The sequence below is a fragment of the Alexandromys fortis genome, unplaced genomic scaffold (genome assembly GCF_014885135.2).
Source record: "Alexandromys fortis isolate MF-2015 unplaced genomic scaffold, M_Fortis_MF-2015_v1.1 scaffold_14, whole genome shotgun sequence".
In the NCBI taxonomy this organism is placed as follows: Eukaryota; Metazoa; Chordata; class Mammalia; order Rodentia; family Cricetidae; genus Alexandromys; species Alexandromys fortis.
Genome location: NW_026067910.1, coordinates 15,785,566 through 15,809,587, shown reverse-complemented (window position 1 = coordinate 15,809,587; position 24,022 = coordinate 15,785,566). Strand labels below are relative to the sequence as shown.

At 42.6% G+C, this 24,022-nt stretch overlaps 1 protein-coding gene across 2 annotated transcripts in view; it reads left to right on the top strand.

Moving 5' to 3' along the window:
* Positions 1–11,449: 11,449 nt before the first annotated feature.
* Positions 11,450–24,022, top strand: part of Ptprk (protein tyrosine phosphatase receptor type K) — a 519,914-nt gene continuing 507,341 nt past the window's right edge. Inside the window, exon 1 of one of the 2 annotated variants that reach the window (XM_050138245.1) lies at positions 11,450–11,756. In XM_050138245.1, coding sequence (XP_049994202.1) covers positions 11,660–11,756 — 97 coding nt within the window. In that variant the 5' untranslated portion in view covers positions 11,450–11,659. The remainder of the gene's footprint in view (positions 11,757–24,022) is intronic. The other variant, XM_050138244.1, reaches the window with a different exon arrangement.

The following is a 24,022-nucleotide window of genomic DNA, read 5'->3' as shown; positions in this document are numbered from 1 at the left end:
AAGTTGGGACGAGCTGGCAGCAGAGAGGTTTTAGTCAGATGCCCTCAAGTACAGTCTGGGTCCTAGGGTTTCCAGCCCACTTACGATTTGTTTACTAACGTATTTTCCCATTAAAGGGAAGGCGTGTAGATGTAGCTTTGGCTTCTGGCAGCTAGGAGGAAGGGGAAAGCCCCAAAGCTGAGATGAAAGGTCATGCAATGTCTTTGTGTTCTGTTTTAACTTTATCTAGGATGCCTTGGAGCTATGACGATAAACCTTCAGTGTCTCTCGGTGTACATAAGGGATGCTCATTGCTGTGTGCCATGCCCAAAGAAAATATCTCATCAAACACATGAAGAACATACAAAGAATTAACAATGTTGAGCTATCAAACAAGCAGCACATAGAGTAAAGAAAGAAAAGGCAGACATACAATATCAGGGTTGTTCATGTATGTGCATACATGACTCTCTGTGTGTGAGAGAGATGGAGATAGAGATAGAGAGAGAGAGAGAGAGAGAGAGAGAGAGAGAGAGAGNGAGAGAGAGAGAGAGAGAGAGAGAGAGAGAGAGAGAGAGAGAGAGAGAGAGAGAGAAAGAAAGAGATTTGTACTAGGTGAGTCCATGCACGTGTGTGAATATTTATTTGTATGTGTTTTACTCTGAACCTGGAGCTAATCAAATGGCCAGACGGACTGAACAAAAAGTGACCTGTGTCTATGACCCAAACACTGGGACTATAGACATGATCCACTATTGCCTGTAGCTTTTATGTGGGTGCTGGGGATCTGAACTCATGTTATCATGCTTGCACAGCTGACACTTCACCAATTGAGCTTCTGTTCCATCAGCCCCAGCGTGTTATTTTAAACTTCTCAGTGGTTGTATGACTTGCATTTTTCTAACCTTGTTTTGCGGTTATTATAAGCATTACCATTTTGTATATAGGATCTACCTATATAGGTCAAGCTGGTTTGCAATTCCTTGACTCACTAATTGTCTAGCTTTAGTCTTCCTAGTACTGAGATGGCACCACTTTTCTATTATTAGTAAGTGTTTGGATTTAAACCATGGACCTCACACGTGTTGGACAAACACTTTACCTCTAAGCCACACAAGTCACAAGCCTCGGTCTTTGTCTTTTTGTTGTTGCTACTGCTTTTCAAGACAGAGTCTCACTCTGTATGTAGGTCTGGCTGTCCTGGAATTCACTACGTAGGCCAGGCTGATCTTGAATTCACAAAGATCCACTTGCTTCTCCTTCCCAAGTACTGGGTTTACTACACCCAACTAAGATCCGTCTTTTAAATAATTTAGAAACAGGCAGCTAAGTTGCCTGAATTGTCTTTGAACCCACTCTATCGCCAAGGCAGGACTGGAACCTGTGATCCTACAGCCTCAGCCTCCTGAGGAATTGAGATGAATTTACCCCCTGATGCAAGGTGTAAACGTGATTCCGAAAGAAACAACCTTCCGTTTCAATGCCCAGCAAACTTTTAATGATTTTGGCTATAAGGACGTGGGTAGAACGACAGTGATCTTGTGGAACACTGTGAAGCTCTGCTCTCAGCTCTTGAGTCGTTTACGATCCACAGGGGGCAACAGAAGAATGGTTACGGCAGGAAATAGACCTAACATACGTGATGATTAGTCTTCGAGCCAACCTGACCAAGGTTAACTCCTACTTTATGGGTTCCTCTGAATAAACAATACAACTGTCTTAGACTTGCTGCTGCTGCTGTGATAAAGGCTCTCACCAAAAGCAACTTGGAGAAGAAAGGGTTTATTTGACTTAGAGGTCATAGGTCATCACTGAGGGAAGCCAAGGCAGGAATGCCAGGCAGAAACTGAAGAGGTCCTGGAGTAACTCTGCTTACTAGTTTGTTCCTCGTGTCTTGTTCATCCTGACTTTTTACACAACACAGGACCACCTACCCAGAGCTGGCACTACCCACAGTGGGTTGAGCCCTCCCACATCAATCATTAATGAAGAAAATGCTGAACAGATTTGGCTATTGGCCAATCTTATGAAGGATTTTTCTTTTATTTCTATTTGTTTGTTTGGTTGGTTTTTGAGCAGGGCTGATTAAAGGTGTGCACCACTCCCTCCCAGCTGGAGGAATTTTCTTCATTGAGAGTCCCTCTTCCTAAATGACTCTAGCTTTTATCAAGTGACATAAAGCTAAGCAGCACTCTGCTATCCAAGATCAGCATATAATCGTTGGCCTGGATAGCAAAAGAGTTGAGCTTCAACCTTAGAAACTGTATTAACTGTGATTACACAAGAAATTGCAACTGTATTCAGTAAAATTGTACAAATTTTCTATCACAGTTTACCTTCATGTAGTAATTCAATTAAATTTTTTTTTTTAAAAAATTTGTTCCTGTGCTGAGGTTTGACATCAGGGTCTGACGTATGCTAGGCAGCTGATGTAGCACTGAACCATATCCCTAGACCGAGTATATTCTTATGAGTCTAAGTTTGTAATTAGAAACAGTATTAGTTCTACATGACACAGACCATAGAGCTGGAGAGTGCAGATTTATGATTTAGCTCCACCTCTTAAACAAAATGCTTAACTTATGGGCGTGAAGTTTGTTTACGATTTAGAAGCTCAAATGAGGCGGTCCGTGTGCATGAGTTTCCTAACGTTATTGTTATAAATCACTACAAACATGATGGCCTAAAAATACACAAGTTTATCCTCTTCCACCTCTGTGGGTCAGAAATCTGAAAAGGGCTTAGAGCCAAGGAGGAAAGGCTGGACACATCTGGGTGACATCAGAAGAGAACCAGGAGGCCCCACCCTGGAATAAAGTCAGATCCTTTCACCAAGAGAGAAGCAAGAATTCCAACAATCACCAACTGCTTAAGGCTTTCCCCCCTTTCCATGCATAAACCTGCAATTTTCTAGGAATCTCACCAGAGACCCAGTTTACAGGGAGAGGATTTGTATTGACACCTTGCGCAATGAAGTGGCTTCTGATTCTCCCTTATCAGATTAGGATTCCATCCAAGGCATCAACAGAGCCTTCCCACTTATCTCATTCATCAGAAGACGAGGTTGGGGGAAATGTTTCTTACCAACCTTTTAGAAGTAGCTTCAGAGCTGCCAAAACTGCATATGCGGTTAATGTTGAGCCTCTCAATGCTTACTCTCCTTTGATGAACCGGTAGCTACAGTTGGGTACGCCTTTCTTCCCCTCCTCTCTTTTGGGAAGCATACTGCCCCTCCCCACCACCACTTGAGAATGTCACTTTTCTGAGCATTTCTTGTCTTAATTTATAGAGTCTGTTCTCCTTCTCCATTATGTGACTCCTGGGAAAGGAACTCAGGTCTTCAGGCTTGGCAACAAGTGTTTTTACTCACTGAGCCATCTTGCAAGTCCTTCTTCTCTCTGTTTTCCAAGACAAACATGCAGTGTTTTATTTTTTTTCAACTTAATAGTGCTGTAATACTTGGGTAATGCTTTGTTGTTTCTTTTTCTTCTTTTTTCCCAGCTAATATAGCTCACAGTACAGCATGCTAAATCACAAAGTACGAGTCCAAGGAAAGTAATGTCTTCACTACATTACAAAACTTTGGCAAGTCAATTCAGTACTCTAACTCAGTAAAATAAGACTTTTGTTGTTGTTATATAGAGCCATATAATACCTCAGTGATACTCCTCATTCTAAAAATATCATGTATGTAGCAAATGCAAATAGTGTAGTTTCAGCAGAAAAAGTTATTTTATACAAATTAATGTCATTTGAAATTATACAGCTTCTCCTTTTAAAGTGAATTTCTCACCCAGGAGCTTCTAGTTCAGAAAAGTACGGCAACTTTCTACACGATGGTGGCTGGGCTCTGTTCTGGGCTGGTCCATAGCCAGGCAGCGTTCCTTTCTGGAAGGCTTTAAGATTCTACCTTAAGGAGACATCAGTTTCTTCTAATTACTTAAAATAATAATAATAATAATAGCAATAACAATAGACCCGTTTAACTGTTCCTATGAATATGGGAACCCTCTAAAATAGTCATTTCAAGTCACAGCAACCTCAGATGGTTCCTTTGATTTAGAAGTCCTAGAGCCTTTTGTTTTATTCAAAAGTCATAGAGCCTTAGCCCAGTTCATTAAAAATGTTTACCCAAAATAGTTTATATATGTGCTTGCGTGTTCGTGTGTTCGTGTGTGTGTGTGTGTGTGTGTGTGTATACACTTGACACAAGATAGAGTCATCAGAGAGGAGGGAACCTCAGTTGAGGAAATGTCTCCATAAGATTCATTTGTAAAGCACTTCTTGTATTAGTGACCAATGGGGAGGGTACAGTCTGTGGTGGATGATGCCATCCCTGGGCTGATGGTCCTGGGTTCTATAACAAAGTGTTCAGAATAAGCTGGGGGAAGCAAACCAGATAGCGGCACCCTCTATTGCTTCTGCATCAGCCTCCAGGATCCTGTCCTGTTTGATTTCCTGTCCTGACTTCCTTCAGTGATGGACAACAATGTGGAAGTGTAAGCCAAGTAGACACTTTCCTCCCTAACTTGCATTTTGGTCATGGTGTTTTGTCGCAGCAATAGAAACTGTAATTAAGACACATGGTAAAGACCTCAATGGCATCTACAGAGTTCCTTTGCCATGTAAGCTTTCAATATCATCAGGTCATAAATACTATTTTGGGGGGTTGGTGGGGCTGGCTTATTTTTATCTTTATCTTGTATAAAGCTGCTGTATGACAAAACTTTTCCAGGGGAGGAGCAACACACATGTCTACTTACCTTAGATAGGGAGCCCATAGCAAACTCAAGAACAGATATCTACAAAGTCCAATTTGGTGAACCAATGAGTTTTATTAGGTTTACTTACAGGAATATGGGTAGGGGTAGGCAACTTCCTAGGTTAGCAAGTTTTTTTTGTTTGTTTTTTTTTTTTTTTTTTTTTTTTCAGTTGCTTCCGTTGGTTGGAGCCCTTCTCAGGCCACTGGATTGGTCTCAGTCTTTACAGCTCAGCTTTCTTCATTGTTTACCTTTCCCCCCTGGGAAGGCCCCTGTGAATCTGGTCAGTTTCAGGGACTGCCTGAAGCTATTTTGAGTTGTTTACCTTCCCACTTAAGAAGCCTCCTCAACTCTTCTGTTAAGTTTATACAAAGTAGTTCACTAACCATCAGGCATCATGGAGAAACAGAAATAACAATGCTAGGGTTTAATCAACTCAAGACTCTTGAGTTCTGCCTCTGACTCTGTTGAGATTAGTGGACCTTGAGTTTTAATTGTCAAGTATCCAAGTTGAGGATTCCATTACGGTGCCAAAAAAAGCAAAGCAAAGCAAAACAAAAAGACAACTACAACAAAAAAAAAAAAACCTGCATATGATTTTTGGTAATGTATTGTGCTCCTGACGGTATTTATCACTTTTCTTTTTAGACAGGGTAACTCTACATAGCTCTGACTATCCTGGAACTTAGCATGTAGACCAGGCTGGCCTCAAACTAACAGCGCTCCACCTGCCTCTGCCTGACAAGTGCTGGGATTAAATGTGTGCACTAAACACCCAGGCTGTGGGTATTTCTTATGACTCTTTCTTGTGTTTACTCAGTTTTAGCCAGTTGTGATACTCTCAATGCATGTTATTTAGCGGTAGTAAGAAACATACTATATGTTTATGATTCTCTCAATAAAGTTTTTCAAGTAATTTCTAAATTCCTCAGTAACAGTAGAATTCATCCCCAAGATAGACATACCACAATAAGAGACACACTCTGGTCAGTTGTCAAAAGTCAGTTGCTTCCCAGGAAGCCTGTTCAAGCAAGAAATTCATGTTCCAAAAAGGTAATTTATCCCAAGGCATACATATTATATATGATATTATATGATATTTTATTTTATTATTGTATATTCCTGCTTGCCACAAGTATCACCTACTTCAAGAGCTTGGGAAGCATTCATCACTTTTTCACATGTTTTCCCTCCACCCACGTGACTTAGTGCTTTCTTTAATTCCTTCCCAGCTGGAGAACACACATACTCACACGTATCTGTGGAATATGCGTGTGTGTGCGTGTGCCTGCTTGTGTGCACGCACCACAAATACTATTTATCTGTTGCTCGTTTCTCTTGCTCTTCCCTCAAGCAGCTTGTTATCTCTTATCTATTTATTTATTTTTTTTGTCTGTTAATCTCAAATGTAAACCACTAATTCTCCCGTATTCCCCATAGGGTAACGAGCACTGTGCTGTGCCTTTAATAAATGCTTGCAAATGGCAAAATGAATTCTTTGCCTTGGTTAAAGAGGACTTCTGCATGGAAATGAGCCCCTCTGTTTGTGTGTAGGCTCCAATGGTTCATTTTCCTGTCAGACTCCCCCGTTATGAAGGCGGTGGCAGCATCAGCCGTGTGAAGGGAGGGAGTTTGTGTGGGGAACATTTGGAGGCTCAGAAAATCCTCCCGAGCTCTGCAAGCATCACAGTTTGTTTCCACGCTTCTATTTCATTCTGTCTCAAGACCAGAATAGGCAGAGAAGAAAGATGGCAAGATCCGCAGGGTTCCATATGTGAAGTCAACCCCTAGCCCCCTTCAGAAGGAAGTGGGAGGCAGAAAGGAGAGAAATCATTAGAGAATTTCTCAGCTCTGTTAATTCTCATTGGCCTGCAACTTTGCCTAGAGGCTCCTGAACCCACAAAATGTATCACTGAATGCATGACGCATTTAATTAGTTTGAATCCTCTCCTTTCCAGTTTTTCTAAAATAACACAGAACATCTCAGGGCAACACGTGTTTTCAAACCAATGGAATTCAAACCGCGTCTAAGTCCATGCTAATAGCTGGTGTGCCTTAAGCCTCTTTTGAATTATTTATTCTTGTGTGTGTGTGTGGTTGTGTGTGTGTGTCTGTGTATAGGTATATGAACGGAGTGTGGGTGCTTGCAGAGGCCAGAGAGGAGCTGGAACTGGAGTTACAGCCACCTGGAAGATACTGATGGAGGTGCGGAGAACTGAACTTGGGTGGCCTTAACCATCTCTTTTCCCCTTCCAGTTAATCTAGAAAAGCAAAGTATGTTTTCAGTGGCAGGGCATGGAAGGTACTCAATTGAATAAAAGGAGAGAACAAGGCATGCGTTTTAATATTCTGAAAAGATAATTGAGCGAATATGGACTAGGATACTGCACGGCCACCCCCACCACTCTCAGTCCAGTCTTTCATAACATCACTGGACTGCTTTTTGAAAGAGAAGAGGCTGTCTCCAGTGAGACCATGCCAGCTCTGGAATTACTGTCCCTGTCCCATTCCTCCACCTCAATCCAATTCACACTTTTATGATTGGCTTCCTTTTTGACCCAGGCTTGTTAATTATATCCAGCTGTAGGCAAATTGCTCTTCCAAATTGGCAACTTCGAGCTCTCAAGCTGCTTGCGTGTGTGTGTGTGTGTGTGTGTGTGTGTGTGTGTGTGTGTGTGTGTGTTTCCTTTCCCTTGATAAAACCTTTGGAGCATGCATTTTCTTGACTAGTGTTTCTGAAATAATCCCCACTTACGGATATTTTAAAGAGTTCAAGGGGCTCACAGAATAACTCTGGGTTTGATTGCAGTGTGCTTCTTCAACTTGGTCCAAAACTGCCTAAGAACATAGACAGATGAGAGTTCCCCCAGGGAAGTCAGCAATTTGCCATTGCTAGGGCCTTGTTTCCCAGACATTCTGGTGTTGGGATTGAAGCTGTAACAGGCCTGGCCATGGCCATACTGGAGAGAAAAGGTACTTTCCTGTTCAGTCCAAAGCTCTCTGCGGGTAGCAAACACTTTTTTTCCCTCAGGAAATTCCTGCTTCATCTGGCATTTTCTAGTTCAGAAATTCCCTCTCTCCTCTCCCTGGGTCTCTGTTGACAGCACAGAAACTGTCTTTCTTTTTTAGTTTTCTTTTTGATTTTTCGAGACAGGGTTTCTCTGTGTAACCTTGGAACTCATGCTGTAGACTAGGCTGGCTTCAATCTCAAAGATCCATCCCCAGTGCTGGGTGAGGTTAAAGACTCATCAACAACACACAAACCCTTGCAACAACTTTACAGTGAGGAAAACTTACAGTGATTTTAGTTTTTCACTTTCCATAGGGGGTGGTAATGGGGTGGGGAATAGAAGCTCATTTTTACCTACCAACCTAAGAGGACTCTGCTTGATAAATTGGCATTGGGGATATCATTCTAAAACAGAGGAACTGAAGTGATGATTGAGATGCAGAGTCAGAAGAACCTAGTCCCAGTCCTAACCCTATTACTCGCTATAGAACCTTTGGCAAGTATTTTAATTCTAAATGGAGGCTAGTTCTAACTAGGTTGGTGGAATTACTGCTACCTGCCTTGCCCACTTCATATGCTTGGACTGAGATGAATAAGTGCACGTGGAATATGTTTTGTGAATGAAAAAAAAAACATAACTACCTAGTTACAGACAGTTGAGAGCTGCTACGTAGGTGCTGGGAATTGAACCTGGGTCCTCTGGAAGAGTACCCAGCTCTTAATTGTTGAGCCATCCATCTTTCCAGTTCCCAGTCTTTGTTTTTTTTTTTTTTTGTTTGTTTGTTTGTTTTTGTTTTGCCTGTAGACTTTTGTCATCTCATTGCTTTATCGCAATACATTACATAGAACATAAACTTTATTGTATTAGGTACTTCGAGTGTGTCATTTAGTGTTACTAAACACATCCGTGATAATGCCTTGCAGACTTCACTAGTAGCCCTCGCTAGTTTTTTTATTCCTGAAGAAATAAGATAAATATAAGACAAAGGAGATCTTTTTTGTGATTCTGTACATTTATGCACACATGTGCACGTGTGAGTCTGTGGGAGTCTCTGAGGCACTGTCAGCATGGGTGCCCCGGAAGTTCAGAAGAGGGTGTCAGGCTCCCTGGAGCTGGAGTGAGAGATGGCTGTGAGCCCTCTGACACAGTAAGAGGAAACAAACTCTGGCTCTCTGGAGGAGCAGTGTGGGTTCTTTACCACTGAATAATCTCTGTAGCCACTCCACCCTCCTCATCTTTTTCTTTCAATGAAAATCCTATAATGTCTTCAACTACTGTGCGCCAATGTTTGATCATAAACATTCTTCCTTGCGCAATTTGCTTTTTCCATAAAATTCAGCTTCGTGTATTATAAGAGATATCCTACTAAGTCATACAGTCATGACTTGGTCTATATATGGACATTTGATTATTCTCACTTTTCTTTTCTGTAAATACCTGAGTACCTAAAACATTTTTCATGTTTTGAGTTGTGTTAGGACAGCAAATAGGTAAAAGAATATGAACACTTCAGTGATTTTTTTTTTAATGAAAAATGCCAGAGCAGGAGAGTGGAGATTTCAAAAACAGCCAACTACCAAACTGATGGTGAGCCCCACTGGTCCACTTTAGCTGTGAGCCCTAAGGATAAACGGACCCCTTCGCTTGCTCAAAATGTTACTGCTTTTCTCCTGGTCTTGTTGAGAAGCCATCTCTGCTGATTCCTTGTAAGAATTTCCTCCTTTCTCTTCTTTTTCCTCTTCCCCCCTTTTTTTGGTGTGTGTGGGGGGGGGCAGTAAATTGCTTCACCCCAGTCTTGCTATTGCCTGAGCTCACTGAAGCCTAGTATAGTCTGGATTCCTCCCTGTGATACTGCCCATCTGAGGGGCCTGGCCCATCTTGAGCGCTCCCGAAGCATTATCTGTACTGTTACTCCTCCATCACAGAGAAAAATAAAAAAGCAATTCTTTATCTCTTGTTCCAGGGAATGGCTACGATAAGAAGGGTGGTACTCTCCACCGTCTACATCTCTATAGGATTTTGTTTGCAAACATTTTGCCAAATCATGAGCATCCCTCATCATTCTTGCAAGAATAAAACAGGTGAATTCACATGGACAGAGGAGTTTGCTTTGCTTTTACTGTGGCAAATTACTGCTAATTTTTTTTTAGAAGGTCCTGCTAAATCTTCGGAAAGGAAAATAATAGGTTTTGGTTACCTGTGATCTAGAAAAGCTCCTCGGTGTAAGAAACAGGGCCCCAGGGTACACTGTGCTTCAAGTTATAGGTTAATGAGCAAAGGTACAGCCACGTTGTACCCTGAGGGAGGAAGCCTGCACTCTGTTGAACTGAATTGACAAATGTTAGGCTGGTTACAGGTGCTAATGAGCAATCAAGACGGGAGTTTAATGAAGTTTCTCTCCTCGGCAAATAAAAAAGAAACGCACTTTCTCCCTCTTGATCTATATGTATGTATAATATATGTACATAGATATGTATGTATCTAGATATATACAGAGACAGCATACAGTTACTTGCATTTATATTTCCTGTTCAAAACCTAGTCATACCAGCATGTATGTGTTACAGAACGATGTGGCTTTGTAAATGGCGAGAATGTTATGTTAAATTGAATCTCACCTCATTTTGATTTTAAAAGGCTAAAGATGTCTGAGTGGCTGACAGGTGTCAATCAAGACTATTGTTAGAACTTGCGTATACGGCGTCAAAATTCGAAGTCAAAGTTATGCTTACTCAATTGTGATCACACTTGCTTATGTCATATTTTGCAGGCTTAAATAAAGTAAACAGCCATACAGTGTTGCTACAGAAGCAAGTCAGGGTGGCATTTGGTGAAACCCCGTCAAGCTCCTAAGGCAGCAAAGGGACAGAGTTTAAAGATGTTAGCGCAGCATAGGGTTCCTTCAGAGCAACCATGCTGTCGGGGCAAAGTCCTTTTATTAAGTACTCATTTCTTAAATAGGTACAAGACAATAAAAAACAAAACGCAAACCAGGCTCTACCACACCAGGCTATGCAAAGGCAGAGGGGCGAGGAGCTTCTCCAGCAACAAGCAAAGTCAGTGACGCGGCAAGTAAATTCAGATATTCTGTAAATGACAAACCAGAAATGAGGAACGCCAGCTGTTCACACTGGAAACTTACCCAACATTTTATTTTAGTCCAAGTTTTATTTATTATGAGAACAAACGAGAGTAAGTTTTCAGTGGGTGTAGGGAGTCTTATTCCTTACCACAGCAATAAGGAACAGTGAAATTTCAGCTCAGCTCGGCGTTTTAAAGGTTGCTCCCCTTTCTTCCTATCACCAACCGCTCCGGTGGGACCGCCACCTTGGGGACCGAACCCCAGGACGCCTCTTCTCGGGCGCCTCCTCCGTGGTTCTCCCACTGTCCACCCACACTCCTGCCTCTCAAGACTCGCTTCTAGGGGAATCAGGCAGTGAGCTGCGCCGCTTCCCTCTTTCCGGCTCGCAGCCCGGGAGCCGCGCGGCCACCGAGCCCAGGTGGCGAACAAAGGCTGCGCGGGGCGCGCGGCCGGGCTGGCGCGCGTCTTCCCGGCAGGAGGCGACGGCGGCGGTGGCGCGCGCCGGAGCCCGCATTCCACCGAAGCGGCCGGAGCCCGCGGGGCGACGTCACCCCAGGCTCCGCCCCCGTCCCTCCCCGAGCAAAGTAACTCTGGACTACCCTGAGCTGCCTCTACCGAGCATGGAGAGCAGTGGCCGCGGCTGGCGGGCGACGCTTTCGCCCGCGAGGTAGTTTGCCGACGTTGTGCAAGGACGAAAGTGCTGGCGGGTGGCCGCGGCGTCCCCGCGAGCCCCCCACGAGGCCGGGCGGGCGGCTGGCTGGTGGATTTCGCCGCGATACCCCCGGAGGCTCTTTGCAAAGCTGCTTGAAACTTCTCCCAAACTCGCCATGGATGTGGCGGCGGCGGCGCTGCTTGCTTTTGTGGCGCTCTGGCTCCTGTCCCCATGGCCTCTCCTGGGGTCGGTCCAAGGCCAGTTTTCAGCAGGTGAGTGGTCGGTCGTGGGGGGCATCTGGGGTCTGTGGCTGTCCTCAACCTTGGACTCTGAGGGAGGAGGAACTAGCTGGTTGCCGGGACTGGGGATTCGGGAGGCGTTTGCTCGGGGTGGGGGGTGCAGGTTGAAGCCAGGTCTGTCCTGGGAGTTTGTGTCAGGCGGGACGAGGTCAGGAGGTGGGCGCCACCCCGCTCAGGTAACTTTTACGTTCGCGACCCATTGTTTCCGAGGCTGGCCGGGCACGCAGACAGCCCCGGGTATACTGGATGGAGTCTGTGGCGACCTTGCTTTTCTTTGGTGAACCGTAGATTCTTGGGTGAACCGTAGATTCTTGGGCGTCGGGAAAGCAGTCCTCACAGCCTTAGTTAGGGAAGAGAGAAAGAAAAAGTACTTAGGGCTCCCGGGACCACGATTCTTTGGCTCGCCGAGCGGGCTGGTGGCTCTCTGCCGCCAGACTGTTCAAAAATTACCCGGGAAGCTTTTGTCAGAATTGTGGGGACGCGTAGGGACTGACATCGGCGCGCTCTGCCAGGTGCTTTTTGTCCCGGGAATAACCTCCTCAGACTATTGTCCAACTACTTCCCTGTGACTCTCGGAGGCTTCTTCCTCCTCCGCTGAGGGTTGAGAGTTGCTCCTGGGTTGATTACAGGGCGCAGCGTGGAGCATGTTGCATGTGTATGTTGGCGGAGCCCGTACGACGTTTGGAAATGTGACTCTTAGGATAGAATCAAAGCTGTCCTGGGCTGCGAGGGCTGGGCGCCCATTCCCGGAAGGCTTACCCTGCTTATGTATTGAAGCCAGCACAAAGCTGGCTCCACATCTCCCTGAGTCCGCCTGGATGACCCGGGCTGGGAACGTTCTCAGTCCACCAGGGGAACCCGGGTAGAGAGACGCGACGCAGAGTTCCATGGTTATCCCCTTTTGAATCTCACAGAAGACCCTGGACTTCCGGTCTCTCGGACTGGTTGTCTCTGTTCCCAGCCAGTTTTGATATCCTTCCTGGAGATCGGTTTCTTTTGTGTGTCCTCTGCCGGCTCTGAAGTTTCACCTGGTGGACGCTGGGGAGCGAGCTCCCAGGTTGATTTTCTGCCTCCCGCAGGGCTTGACAACTTTTCTGGCCAACCGACCCGGCCCCGCGCGTTTGGCGGGCGCATCTGCTGCCTGGGTTCCTAGGACAGATGGAAACACAGAAGGGCCGAAGGGTGACGGGAAACGAGACTGTCGCGCTTCTGGCTGAACCGACAGGATGCGTAGACCGAACTTACTTTGTATTTGACAGTTTCATTGTTATGACTGCCCGATTTCCTGGAAATAAACTCACCAGGTTGTTTTCCGGAGCAAATCCTTCATTAGCTTTTCTTCTCCCCTCCCCCATTTTCAACTGTATACAAGGAGTTAGATCTCTCAGATTCTGGTGCCTGAGTGTACCCTCCTCTTAGGCAGAGGCTGTGAAATGGTAGCAGGCAAAGGAGAAACCGTGTATCTAGGAGATGTGCAGAGGGCACCAGTTCTATGCAGTGAGCTCCGACGACTTAATTTAATTCTCTCCGGGTTCGGTATTACCGCCCGCGTCTCGGCCATACAATGCTGTTAGTATTGGAACCATGCTTGATGTAACTCATTATATGCAGCAAGTTGGAGGGAGTATTGATTTCTACACAGTGCTTGTCACTGCACGGAGAGCGTAGCTTGAGAAGGCATGTAGTTTGCTAATTGAACTTTACCAGTTGCATGAGTAAACTCATGTATTCGGGACTGGCGACTAGTGATGTCTTCACAGCCGATGGATATAGGCTCAACATTGGAGAAACTTTTCTTTTTTAAAGTGTTATTTATCTTTTTCATCAACGGGGACTGAGACTGCCTCATCACAGGGCGCAGATGTGCTTCTGAGAGTTTATTATGAATGCAGCCAGTTCTCACAGAACTGCTAACATCTTCTTGCTATTCAGGATATGCATGTATGCCCACAACCAAAGGTCTTTTATCTCTCAAGTTTAAAGTCAGGTTTTGGACTTATCTGTCTGTCTCCAGAGATTTAAAGTTGGTTTTGTAGGCATTTCTTTTTTTTTCTAGTTGTCATAAATCATTTGGAATTGTAATGTCATTAAACTCCTTGGCATATTTGTAAAAAAAATATTGATTGGAATTGGAGATGAATTAGAGATTGAAATGATTGAAAGTGCTTTTTTATTTCTTGCTTTTTTTTTCTTCTGATAGTCTATTTTAAATGATGAACTTCTGGAGAAATTTAAATAAACATGCATTAAGGATCTAAAGAGGCATATTTTCAAAGTTTTAAAGTAGTCCATTTTCTTAAATATGCATTAGGAATCATGATTACCAAGGTCAGGTCGTCACTTTTCATTATTACTATGTGGCTGTACATGTTGTACGCTTCAAAAACAAATTGGGGAGGATACTGTAGTTGGGAATTTGAAATGTCCTTTACACACTGAATCTCTTTGTGTCTCAGTCACACATTAACACTTTCCTATCACAACCGGCTTTTTTTTTCCTGTTTTTTTTTTTTCAAGTCTAAAGCTGCTGCATGGCAAACATCTTTAAAGCCAGGACTTTCTGAATTTCACCCTTCACTCTAGCCTCTGAAAACAACACTTGCATCTGCATTCTATCCAGGAAAACTGAGGTATGGGAGACCAGAGTGTTAGGACAGTCTTTTTCCTGGGCTGCATTGCCATTCTTGTTGGTCTCACCATGCAAGGAAGCTTTCTGTAGAACTCATGACCGACAAAACCTGTCTTGCTTGGAAACTCAGCTTTCTCATCTATAAAATGGGGATAATAATACGCGTCCTGACCTTTCCACATAGTTTTTATGAGGACCAAGTGAAGTCGTTTATGTGAACCAGCACTGTCAACTGTAAAGTATGGCTGAGCTATCTGGGGTGTAATCATCATAAATTAAGGTAGCCCGAGTGCCAGAGTTTCAGCTTTTATGGCTCTTAAACTCTTAGAACTCTNTGTGTGTATGTGTGGGGGTGTGTGAGAGAGAGAGAGAGAGAGAGAGAGAGAGAGAGAGAGAGAGAGAGAGAAGGAGGGAGGGAGGGAGGGAAAGAGGAAGAGAGAGAGGAGGGGGAGGGAGAGAGGGAAAGAGGGAGAGAGGGTTATTCCACTAGTCTCCATTTCCATCATAAAGATTGATTCTGAGCACGAGTTTGATACTGAGACAGCAGTATCAGAAATTATCTTTGATCATTTTTCAGCTCAGCTATGCCAATCTTTCACAAATTGACGAAAGTGTTGCTACTAATATTCCTAGTGCCCTAATTGCAGGGAAAATACTTGGATAGTGTTGTGATTTTAAGGTGATTTGTTGAACTGGTTCAGTGTTTCCTCAGAGTGCAGAATTACATGTAACTTTGGATGCAGTCTTACCAATGACCTAGAGAGGGACTATTGTGTCTGCTATGAAGTGAGCCTGGGAACGCTTGCTGCTCAAGATCTTGCCTTGGATCAGGTCCTGGCACATCACCCTGGTCATTCCTTAGGACCTTACAACGAATCAAAACAGACCCCCTTGCCTTGCGTCTGGCTTCTTGCTGTCTCTAGTACAAAATTAAATTTCTCTTACTCTGATTATCTCCTGGGCAGATACTTTGGAGCCGGCTCGTGTTTAAGGCTTGCCATTTCGTTCTCTAATTTTGATGGACTGGTATTCTTTGTTGTCTAAATACATTAAAATTCCGAATTCTGCGCTCTAATAATGATATGGATAATTTCAGGACTGTTTTTCTTTCTCAATGGTTCCCTTATATCTGAGTTTCCTAGCCTGTGAGATGTCATTTTGTGTCTGCCTGCCCAGACGGGAAGAGGCAGGTTTGGCTGCTGTTTGTTCTTTGGCATGTGTGTTGCTGACAGCTCTTCTCTTTGTATTCATGAACGTGAATCTCGAAAATAAATCAATAAATCATCCCCTCTGTTACTGTGTCCCTCTTTCACACTTCGGCCCACACCTCCCTGATAACAACTTAGCTCTACATCCATAGTCAGCAAACCAGAAGCTTGTCTCTTTTGCTAAATATCTTTAGGTACTGTGTATGTTTGTAAATGCTAGCCATATGACCGGTCCACTACCCAAAGCTAAACCAGTGCTCTCACATACCAGACCCTCTCCTATGTCCAGTATTGATGTATTAGTGCCAATGTGTGGAGCCTTAAATTTGCATGGCATAATTTCACATGGAGAAAGTGTCTTGGCTACCACTCATGTTTCCCCAAGATTGTATTTAGGCAGAGGAGGTTATACTGAGTGTGGATCTGCACTGTTCCCATTTCTTCAACTTAGTTTTTCGTGGAGGAAGGGACAAAGGATTGTTGAAGGCTGAGAGCAGGAACTATCAACAGAATTTATAGACAAAATACAGGGGGTGCGTGTGTGCGTGTGTGCATGTGTATGCATGTGTGTGCGTCCATGTGTGTGGGTTCGTGTGCACGTGCACATACATGCGTGACGTCATCTATCTAGTGTTCAGAAGATGGAAAAGCGTCTTTTTTTTTCTGAGCCATTTATGAGAATTGGCCTCTTTGTCTTTGTCCAAACAGATTCATTTCTTATTCTGAGAGTGCAAACATTTCCCTCTGTGTATTCCTCTCAGACATTCCCCTTTGATCATCTGTGTCTGGTCTGTGTTCCTCTATCAAATGGGGTTTCTCTGCCTAAAAAGGTTGTAATTGCTTTTGAACATGACTTGTTTTTTTGCAGCAGAATCCATGCTGTTGATCATAGTTACTGAGAAATTGTACAAAACATATCAAGTCACCTTATATCTTAAAATCGTGTTTGATTACAAAGCTAATGAATAATACATCTATCAGACTGCTCTTTATTTCAAAAACAAGCCTGCATATCCATCAAATAATTTTTTTTAGTGTCACAGAATGTTTGCTTCTTGTGGTTATCCATTCCTGAGTGAGAGGCTTCATAGTCCCTTTTGTAAGAGAGGGTGGAAAATTTGAATACCAGGTTGCCTAGCGCTCTAGATAAGTGGATAATTTATATTTAACTGTGCCTTGGAAAACTTTTTGGAAGTTGCCACATTTGGATGCTTATAGCACGAAGCCCAAGGCAGAAACTTGGCCAACTTCAGACTCCACTCAGGACAGACGTGACACACACGATTGATGGAAATTCCCCAAAGAATCAGAGCAGCTCATAAGACATATTAATAAATTAACTTCTCAAGACAGTGTTTCTCTGTGTAACAGCTCTGTCTGTTCTGGAACTCACTGTGTAGACTAGACTGGCCTCTAGCTTATGGAGATCTACCTGCCTCTGCCTCCCAAGAGCAGGAATTAAAAGTGTGTGCCACCAATGCCCAGTCATAAGACACATTTTATGCAGTCAGTTATGAGATGTGTATCTCTGTTCATCTTGAGTTCTTTTCAGATTTCTTTTTTTCTTTCTTGTTTTCTTTCTCCCTTCCTCCCTTCCTCCCTTCCTTTTTTCCTTCTTTCCTTCTTCCTTCCTTCCTTTCTTTTCTTTTTTGATTTGGGTTAATGTCTTGGTTAGTCCCCTTATGGAAGCACAGTTTCCCTCATATAAAAACTTGACTGTGTGTTCTGTTTCAGGTTGTTGAGGTTCTGGGAAAATACTGGGGTGGGCATGCAGGGACTGTATTGATCCTGCTGTGGAACACTGCCATTTCTCCACTTAACCCTGGTGCAAAGTATTTTTTTTTTTGGCATTCTGCTATTTATTGATAATCCAGAAAAACATATTAAAGGCTTATTTTGTCATTTACAGTTATTTTAGGTGCAAAGTAAGTGGTCTTAAGTGAAATAATTCATGCTTCCACTTAGGTGACTGTAGAGCCCAGTGAATGAAAAAGCGATGAGCTGGGCGATGCTGGCTGAATCTTCTACCGGCATCATGGGGTAGGGGAGCCAAAGGGAAGCCTTTGTCGGAATAAAGCCAAAGGGGAGTGTTCTAGGGAATTATAGTTTTCAGTTATTTAGTTGGGAGAGCCGAAAGCTTTAAGTATGTCTATTTTAATGATAGTGTGAACTTCAGTGCCAAAGTCTCATACTAGGAAGACGCTGAGGAAAAGAGGTGATGGAGTTGAAAGTGCCTACTTACATTCTTTGAAAGACTACTGAAAGTCTATTCGTATTTCTTTTCTTTTCTATTTTGTAGAGGAGAAACTGAATTTATACTAAGTGAACTATTTGGTCTAGTTCACTTTCCTGTTCCATTATATATTACGTACATAGTAAGTATGTAATAAAACTTCCAGATTGGCCTCTGTGTAGTCACTTTTCCCAGTGCCTCCTGCTCCTGAATTAGCTGTCCAGGCTGGAACTCTGGACCTTGTCCTGGGCAGCTGCTGGACTGGCCATAGAAATTCTCTTAATTGTAGTTGGGCAGTGTGCTGGTCTAGCAGTTGCCTAAGTGGAAGAAGTGAGAGCCTGGTCCCAGCTCCTCGGTGTCGTTTGGTAGCAAGGGCAAGAACAGGAAAGAGGCCTTTCTCTGGCCAAGACGTCATGGTTGATTGCCTTCTGGTCCTTGTGTTCCTCTACTCCAAGGCATCCTGGCATTCGTGTGGTCTGTGGAGCATCAGCATTAGCTTGGCTTGGGACCTTGTGGTGGTCTCTGGTCAGCTCTACACATATTGGATTGGAATCTATATTTTAATCAGGTGATTTGCTTGGTTATTTTAGTTTTTGGAAACATTGTATTAGAACAAACAAAGCTGAGCTTGAAAAAGGATGGTCACATGCACTTCATTGTAGGGTTGTAAGAGTTGGGATTAAGGGTTAAATTATGACATAAAATAGAAATCTCTGGGTTTATAATTTTTTATAGATTTTGAAAAAGATTTACTATTTTTATCTTATATACATGAGTGTCTTGTTTGCATGCATGTCTGTGTGTAGTGTGCTAGGTTGGTGCCTATGGAAGTCAGAGGAGAACATCACATCTTCTGGAATTGGAGTTGTATATGGATGTGAGCTGTCGTTGGGTGCTAGGAATCTTGACCCCAGGTTGTTTGTAAAAACAATTGCTCTAAATCACAGAGCCACCTGTCAAGCCCCAGATTTATAATTACTATTTATATTTCCTGATAATAATTTAGCATCCCTGACACATCAAAATAATTAAGATTACATGAGGTTTTTTTTTATATTTAAAGAACACTCAGGCTTGAGAATAATTTTTTTCATAAGAAGACAAATATAAAGCTAAAGTTTTAGTTATGGATGTTACTTGAAAGAATATTATACGTGCGGATACTGTCTAGGGAACCAAAAATACTATGCATAAACTACCTTTGCTTGATTTAATGTTGGTAAGGGAAATAATATTCCCTCTGACATTAGTACCAATTGTCTCTCGCTTTATAACTCTCTTTCTTCCAAGATCTCTGTAATAGGGAGCATGTTTGTAGGTCAGTCAAATTTAATGCATGGGAGTTAGTAGGTAGAATACATTCAATTTCACAGTGATTGTTTTTCCAGTGTTTTTTCTGTTCATATTTAAGCACAGAGATTGCCAGCTTTCTCAAGAGAAAAAAATTATGATTTAAAAGACAGTGTACACTGTTTGTGTCAAAACACAGTTTTCCGTGTATTTTATAGCTTGCTTTAGCATTCTTTTAGAAAATGAATTTCCCCAAAGACCTAATTGCCTCTTTATTAATGAGTCTGTAAGTGTTTTTTGCTTTCCATTTACTGTTCTAAATGTGTCTACTTTTGCTAGCAGTTTCAACAGTGAAGTCTCTGATGAAATCACAACTGCTATGTTTGTTTTTGCTGTTTACTAGTGATTTGGAAAAATACTGGCACAATGACATGGTTATAACAGCGAGTAATGAAAGGCAAAAAATATAAATGGATGTTAACCTCTGCTCATTGATAACACCGTGATGGTAGAAGCTTGAGTTTGGGGATGGTAGATAGCAAGATTCTCTGTGCTTTTGATATTGTAAATAAGAATCAACTTAGCCTACAGTGTCTGAACTGTGAGAAACAGAGCTGTTGGGATTAATAAGTTGCGGATTGATAAATTCCGTATCGACTTAATACTTTGGGGTTTAAGAGGGAGATCTAATTAGAGACAATTATCAGGCAGGCCTGGAAAACCTCAGAGTTTTTCACACACCTTCAAGAACTTTGGAATTTAAATGTTCTCATCAATCATTTCTCTCTCTTTTTTTTCTAATTTTATTCCAAGTTTGCTAGGCCCACTTCCCCTCCCCTTTTTAGCTATACTTAGGTGTACTTAATCTCTTATCCACTGAAAAAGGAAGATTTTCCCAAAGCAATTACAAAAACAGTAGGAACTACCATTTGCTGAGGGCCTATGACCTAGTAAAATCTAGGATCAATGCGTTACATATTTTAAAATCTCCGCAATATCCTTTTGTTTCCATTCTCCACACGGGCTTAGCGAGGGAAAGCAGTCAGTGTCTCCAGAGATCCTGTGAGGAACTGGTTGAGACAGGATTTGTTATTGAGTGAATGAATGCACACGCCTGGAGTGATTACATATTTTCCTTTCAGATTAGCAGAAAATGCAACAAACTGGAGAGGCCGCTACAGTGTCACCTGCAATGGAATGAAATTAGATTTGAACAATTGAAGGAAGGAATGAAGGACCGTGTGTGTGTGTGTGTGTGTGTGTGTGTGTGTGTGTGTGTGTGTGTGTTGTCTGTCGGTCTGTCTTTCTGTGTGTGTGTGTCTAAAATCTTTCTGGTAGGAAGCAAGGAGATAGTGAGGGGTGGGGAATTACGGGGGAGACATTGGGTTCGATGTCACATCAGGGGCGCTGGGTGGGGTGAGGGTTGGGAAGTTGAGGCTTAGCTGCTAAGGGTAGAGTGGAGAACTACGAGAGGAAGGGGTTTGTGTTCTCCCAGGTTTCTGTTCATTACAGAGCAGGTGTTTGCACTCAGGGCTGACTTACTCTTGTATCTCCCCTTGAGTCATACTTTAAAAGCAGGAATGTCTTATTTTAATTATTTTATCCTCTCTGTACTGAATGAATCCAGCTTTAAGCTAATGACTTTTACATCTGATGCAACTTGCTCAGAGTGGTCTATCCGGGAAGAACTTCAGTTTTCAGTCAGTATCTGAAGCTGGATGTGGTGGTTCATGCTTTTAATTCCAGCAGAGGTAGGTGAGTCTGGGAGACCTGGGCCAGCCTGGTCTACATAGTGTTAGTCAGGGCTATATAAGACCTTGGCTTACAAAAGGAACAGAACCCAAACTGATTTAGTACTTGAGTCACGTTTGTTATAACACACATATCATTCTGCTTATTGATAATATTTTTCCTTTATTGATTATATATACAGTGTTCTGTCCACATGTATGCCTATAGGCCAGAAGAGGGTGCCAGATCTCATTACAGATGGTTGTGAGCTATCATGTGCGTGCTTGGAATTGAACTCAGGACCTCTGGAAGAGCAGCCAGTGCTCTTAACCACTGAGCCATCTCTCCAGCCCTTATTGACAATTTATATAAATAAAAAAACATTCTATAATCATTTTTTTTTTGTATCTAGAATTTTAAAATTAGTGCTTTCAAAATATAAACCTGTTTTACCCACTGGGTTTTGATGACAAGTATCTACTGATCCTAAGTGTCAATAATGTATGTGGATGAAAGGGATGGTCAGGTAGCTGCTTGCTTTTCAGGTATGCTGGTAGGACCTATTTATGCTTATATGCATATGTATAACAGAACCAACAAGAGTACGAAAGTGTGGTCTAAGCTTTGGGAAATGAATAGAATGGGTACAGTGAAACCAATCTACTGCTCTCTTACTCTCTGGACCCTAATATTGAAAACTGTGAAGTGCAGGTGCATTTGCATGACTTTGCTCTACTCATTTCTGCTACCCATGATGCATAACTGTAGAACACGGAAATTAGGAAGAGATGCTAAACATTTGAAGTATCCGGTAATGAATAAAATGAAGAGAAGTAGCAGCCGGGTGCGCAGTTACTCTTATTCTAGTATATCAGTTCTTGCGACCCCTTTGGGGTTTGCATATCAAACATCCACATTACAGTTCACAAAAGTAGCAAAACTGCAATTAGGAGGTAGCAATGAAACAATTTTATGGTTGCGGATCACCATAACCTGGGGAACGGTATTAAAGGATGGCGGTGTTTGGAACATTGAGAACCACTGTGCTAGTGAAAGAGTTTCCCGGTATCTTAGTTTTATTTCTGGTTGTGGTAAAACACCCTGACAAAAACAGCTCACAATTCCAGATTGCAGTTCACCATTGCGGGGGAGGTCAAGGTTTCAAGAACCTAGGTTAGAGAGTCACATTGTAGTCATAGTCGTGAGCTGTGAATTAATACATAAATGCTAACTGCTCAACTCCCTTCCTTCGCTATCATGCTATCATACAATCTAGCATCCCTTGCCTAGGGAATGGTGCCACCTACAGTGGTCAGGTCTTCCTTTCTAAGTTATTGTAATCAATGTAATCCCACAGACATGCCTGCAGGCCAACCTCATCTAGGCAATTTCTCATTGAGATTCTTAAAGACTTTTTCATTTGACATTTGTTTCTATTTTTTGGGGGAAGGGTGCTTTGCCTGCATGTGTGTCTGTGTATCATTTGTGCGAAGTGCCCACAGAGGTCCCTTGGGAACTGGGTGGTTGTAAATTGCCACGTGGGTGTTAGGAATTGATCTTGGAGTCTCTGGAAGAGCGGCCAATGTGCTTAACTGCTGAGCCATCCTTTATTGCAATTCTATTAGGTGATTCTGAGTTGTGTCAATTCAACAACTGAAGCTTAACTATCACACCCAGCTCTGCTTAAATAAATGTTGGTGCTAGTCCTTTAAGCTCTGGGATGATTAAGGACCATGACTTTCCAGATTAGGCAAAGAAACTTCCATCATCCCTAATGGATGCCGTGGCCTGGGCTTGTGGCTCAGCATATAGAAGTAAAGAGAGCAGTCAAACTAGAGATTTATTGATTTCATCCTGTCTCTCCCTGCCACCGGAGCTTATTTTAATATACCTTTGTTTGTCAGTATGGAGAACTCCTTCACTGATCATGTTTTCTCTTGTGTATTCTTATTTTCTCTATGATTTCGTTTCTCTGTTTATGTCAGCATAAGTTGTGTTAACCAAGTCCGACTTGATGAAGTTTGTCATCATCTGGCTGGATGGTAGCAGATGGTTCATATTTACCTCTCTACCTAAGTTCATATTTACATACTTAGGGACAAATATGTTTGAAAAAGGACTGGCAGAGACCTGAGTCACGGCAACAAAAGGCTTTGGAGCTTGGGTCCAGAGCATTGGACTTGCAGCAGGAGGGAAACCATAACTGTCTGAGCTTTGCTCTCAACCCTTTTCTCTTTAATCCTTCATTTCCTCACAGTACTGTGGGTATATTCCAAATGAGGAATGACTTTAATGTCTTCTCTTGTTACTCGGCCAGACACCTTTAAAGATAAAATGAGTAATGTATGTGAAAATTCTTCTATAATTGTAAACTCACATAAAATGCAAATTCTGTTAGGGATGTAAACTTTGGTGATAAATAAATTATTGTTGAAGGCATAGGAAGTGTGTGTGCGGAAGAATGGAAATGAGAATCATAGATGCTTCATATATATTCATGTCTGAGTTATACAGTGCCTATGTAAATGCTGAGAAAGTGCTGAGATAAATAAGAGTTTATGTGGTCCCTGTGAACAGTGGGTGATTCTGCTGTCATGTGTCATCCAGTGTAGCCCCTCCCATTTCAGTTCTGCAGATACACAGAAATGCTACCAAATACCGTTGGCTTGTTTTCTATCTGTACCATAAATACCTTCTAATTGAACATGGATAAGCATATGTTGTAAGGACTGGAATCATGTTTAGCGACATGTATAGTTTTTCCCTTTTAGAGTTGGGAAGAGATAGAAAATCCTCTTTCTGGGGCTGAGTAGAGTACCTGCCTAGCATACACAGAGCTCATCCTCAGCACCTCATAAAACAGGGTGTGGTGACTCCCTGGCTTAGTTCCAGTGCTAGGGGGGTGGCAATACGATGGATCGGGAGTTTATGGTCATCCTTGAACACTTAGCAAGCTGGAGGCCAGTCTGGTGTACGTGGAACCCTGTCCCCAAAACAAAACAAAAACAAAAATAAAATAAAACAAAACAAAACCAAAAACAATCAATCAAACAAACTAACAAAAGCAACTACAAAATCAAAACGCAGCCTTTTCCATCCAAGCTGACTTTTCTGGTGTTTTTTTTTTTTTTTTTTTTTTTTTTTTTTT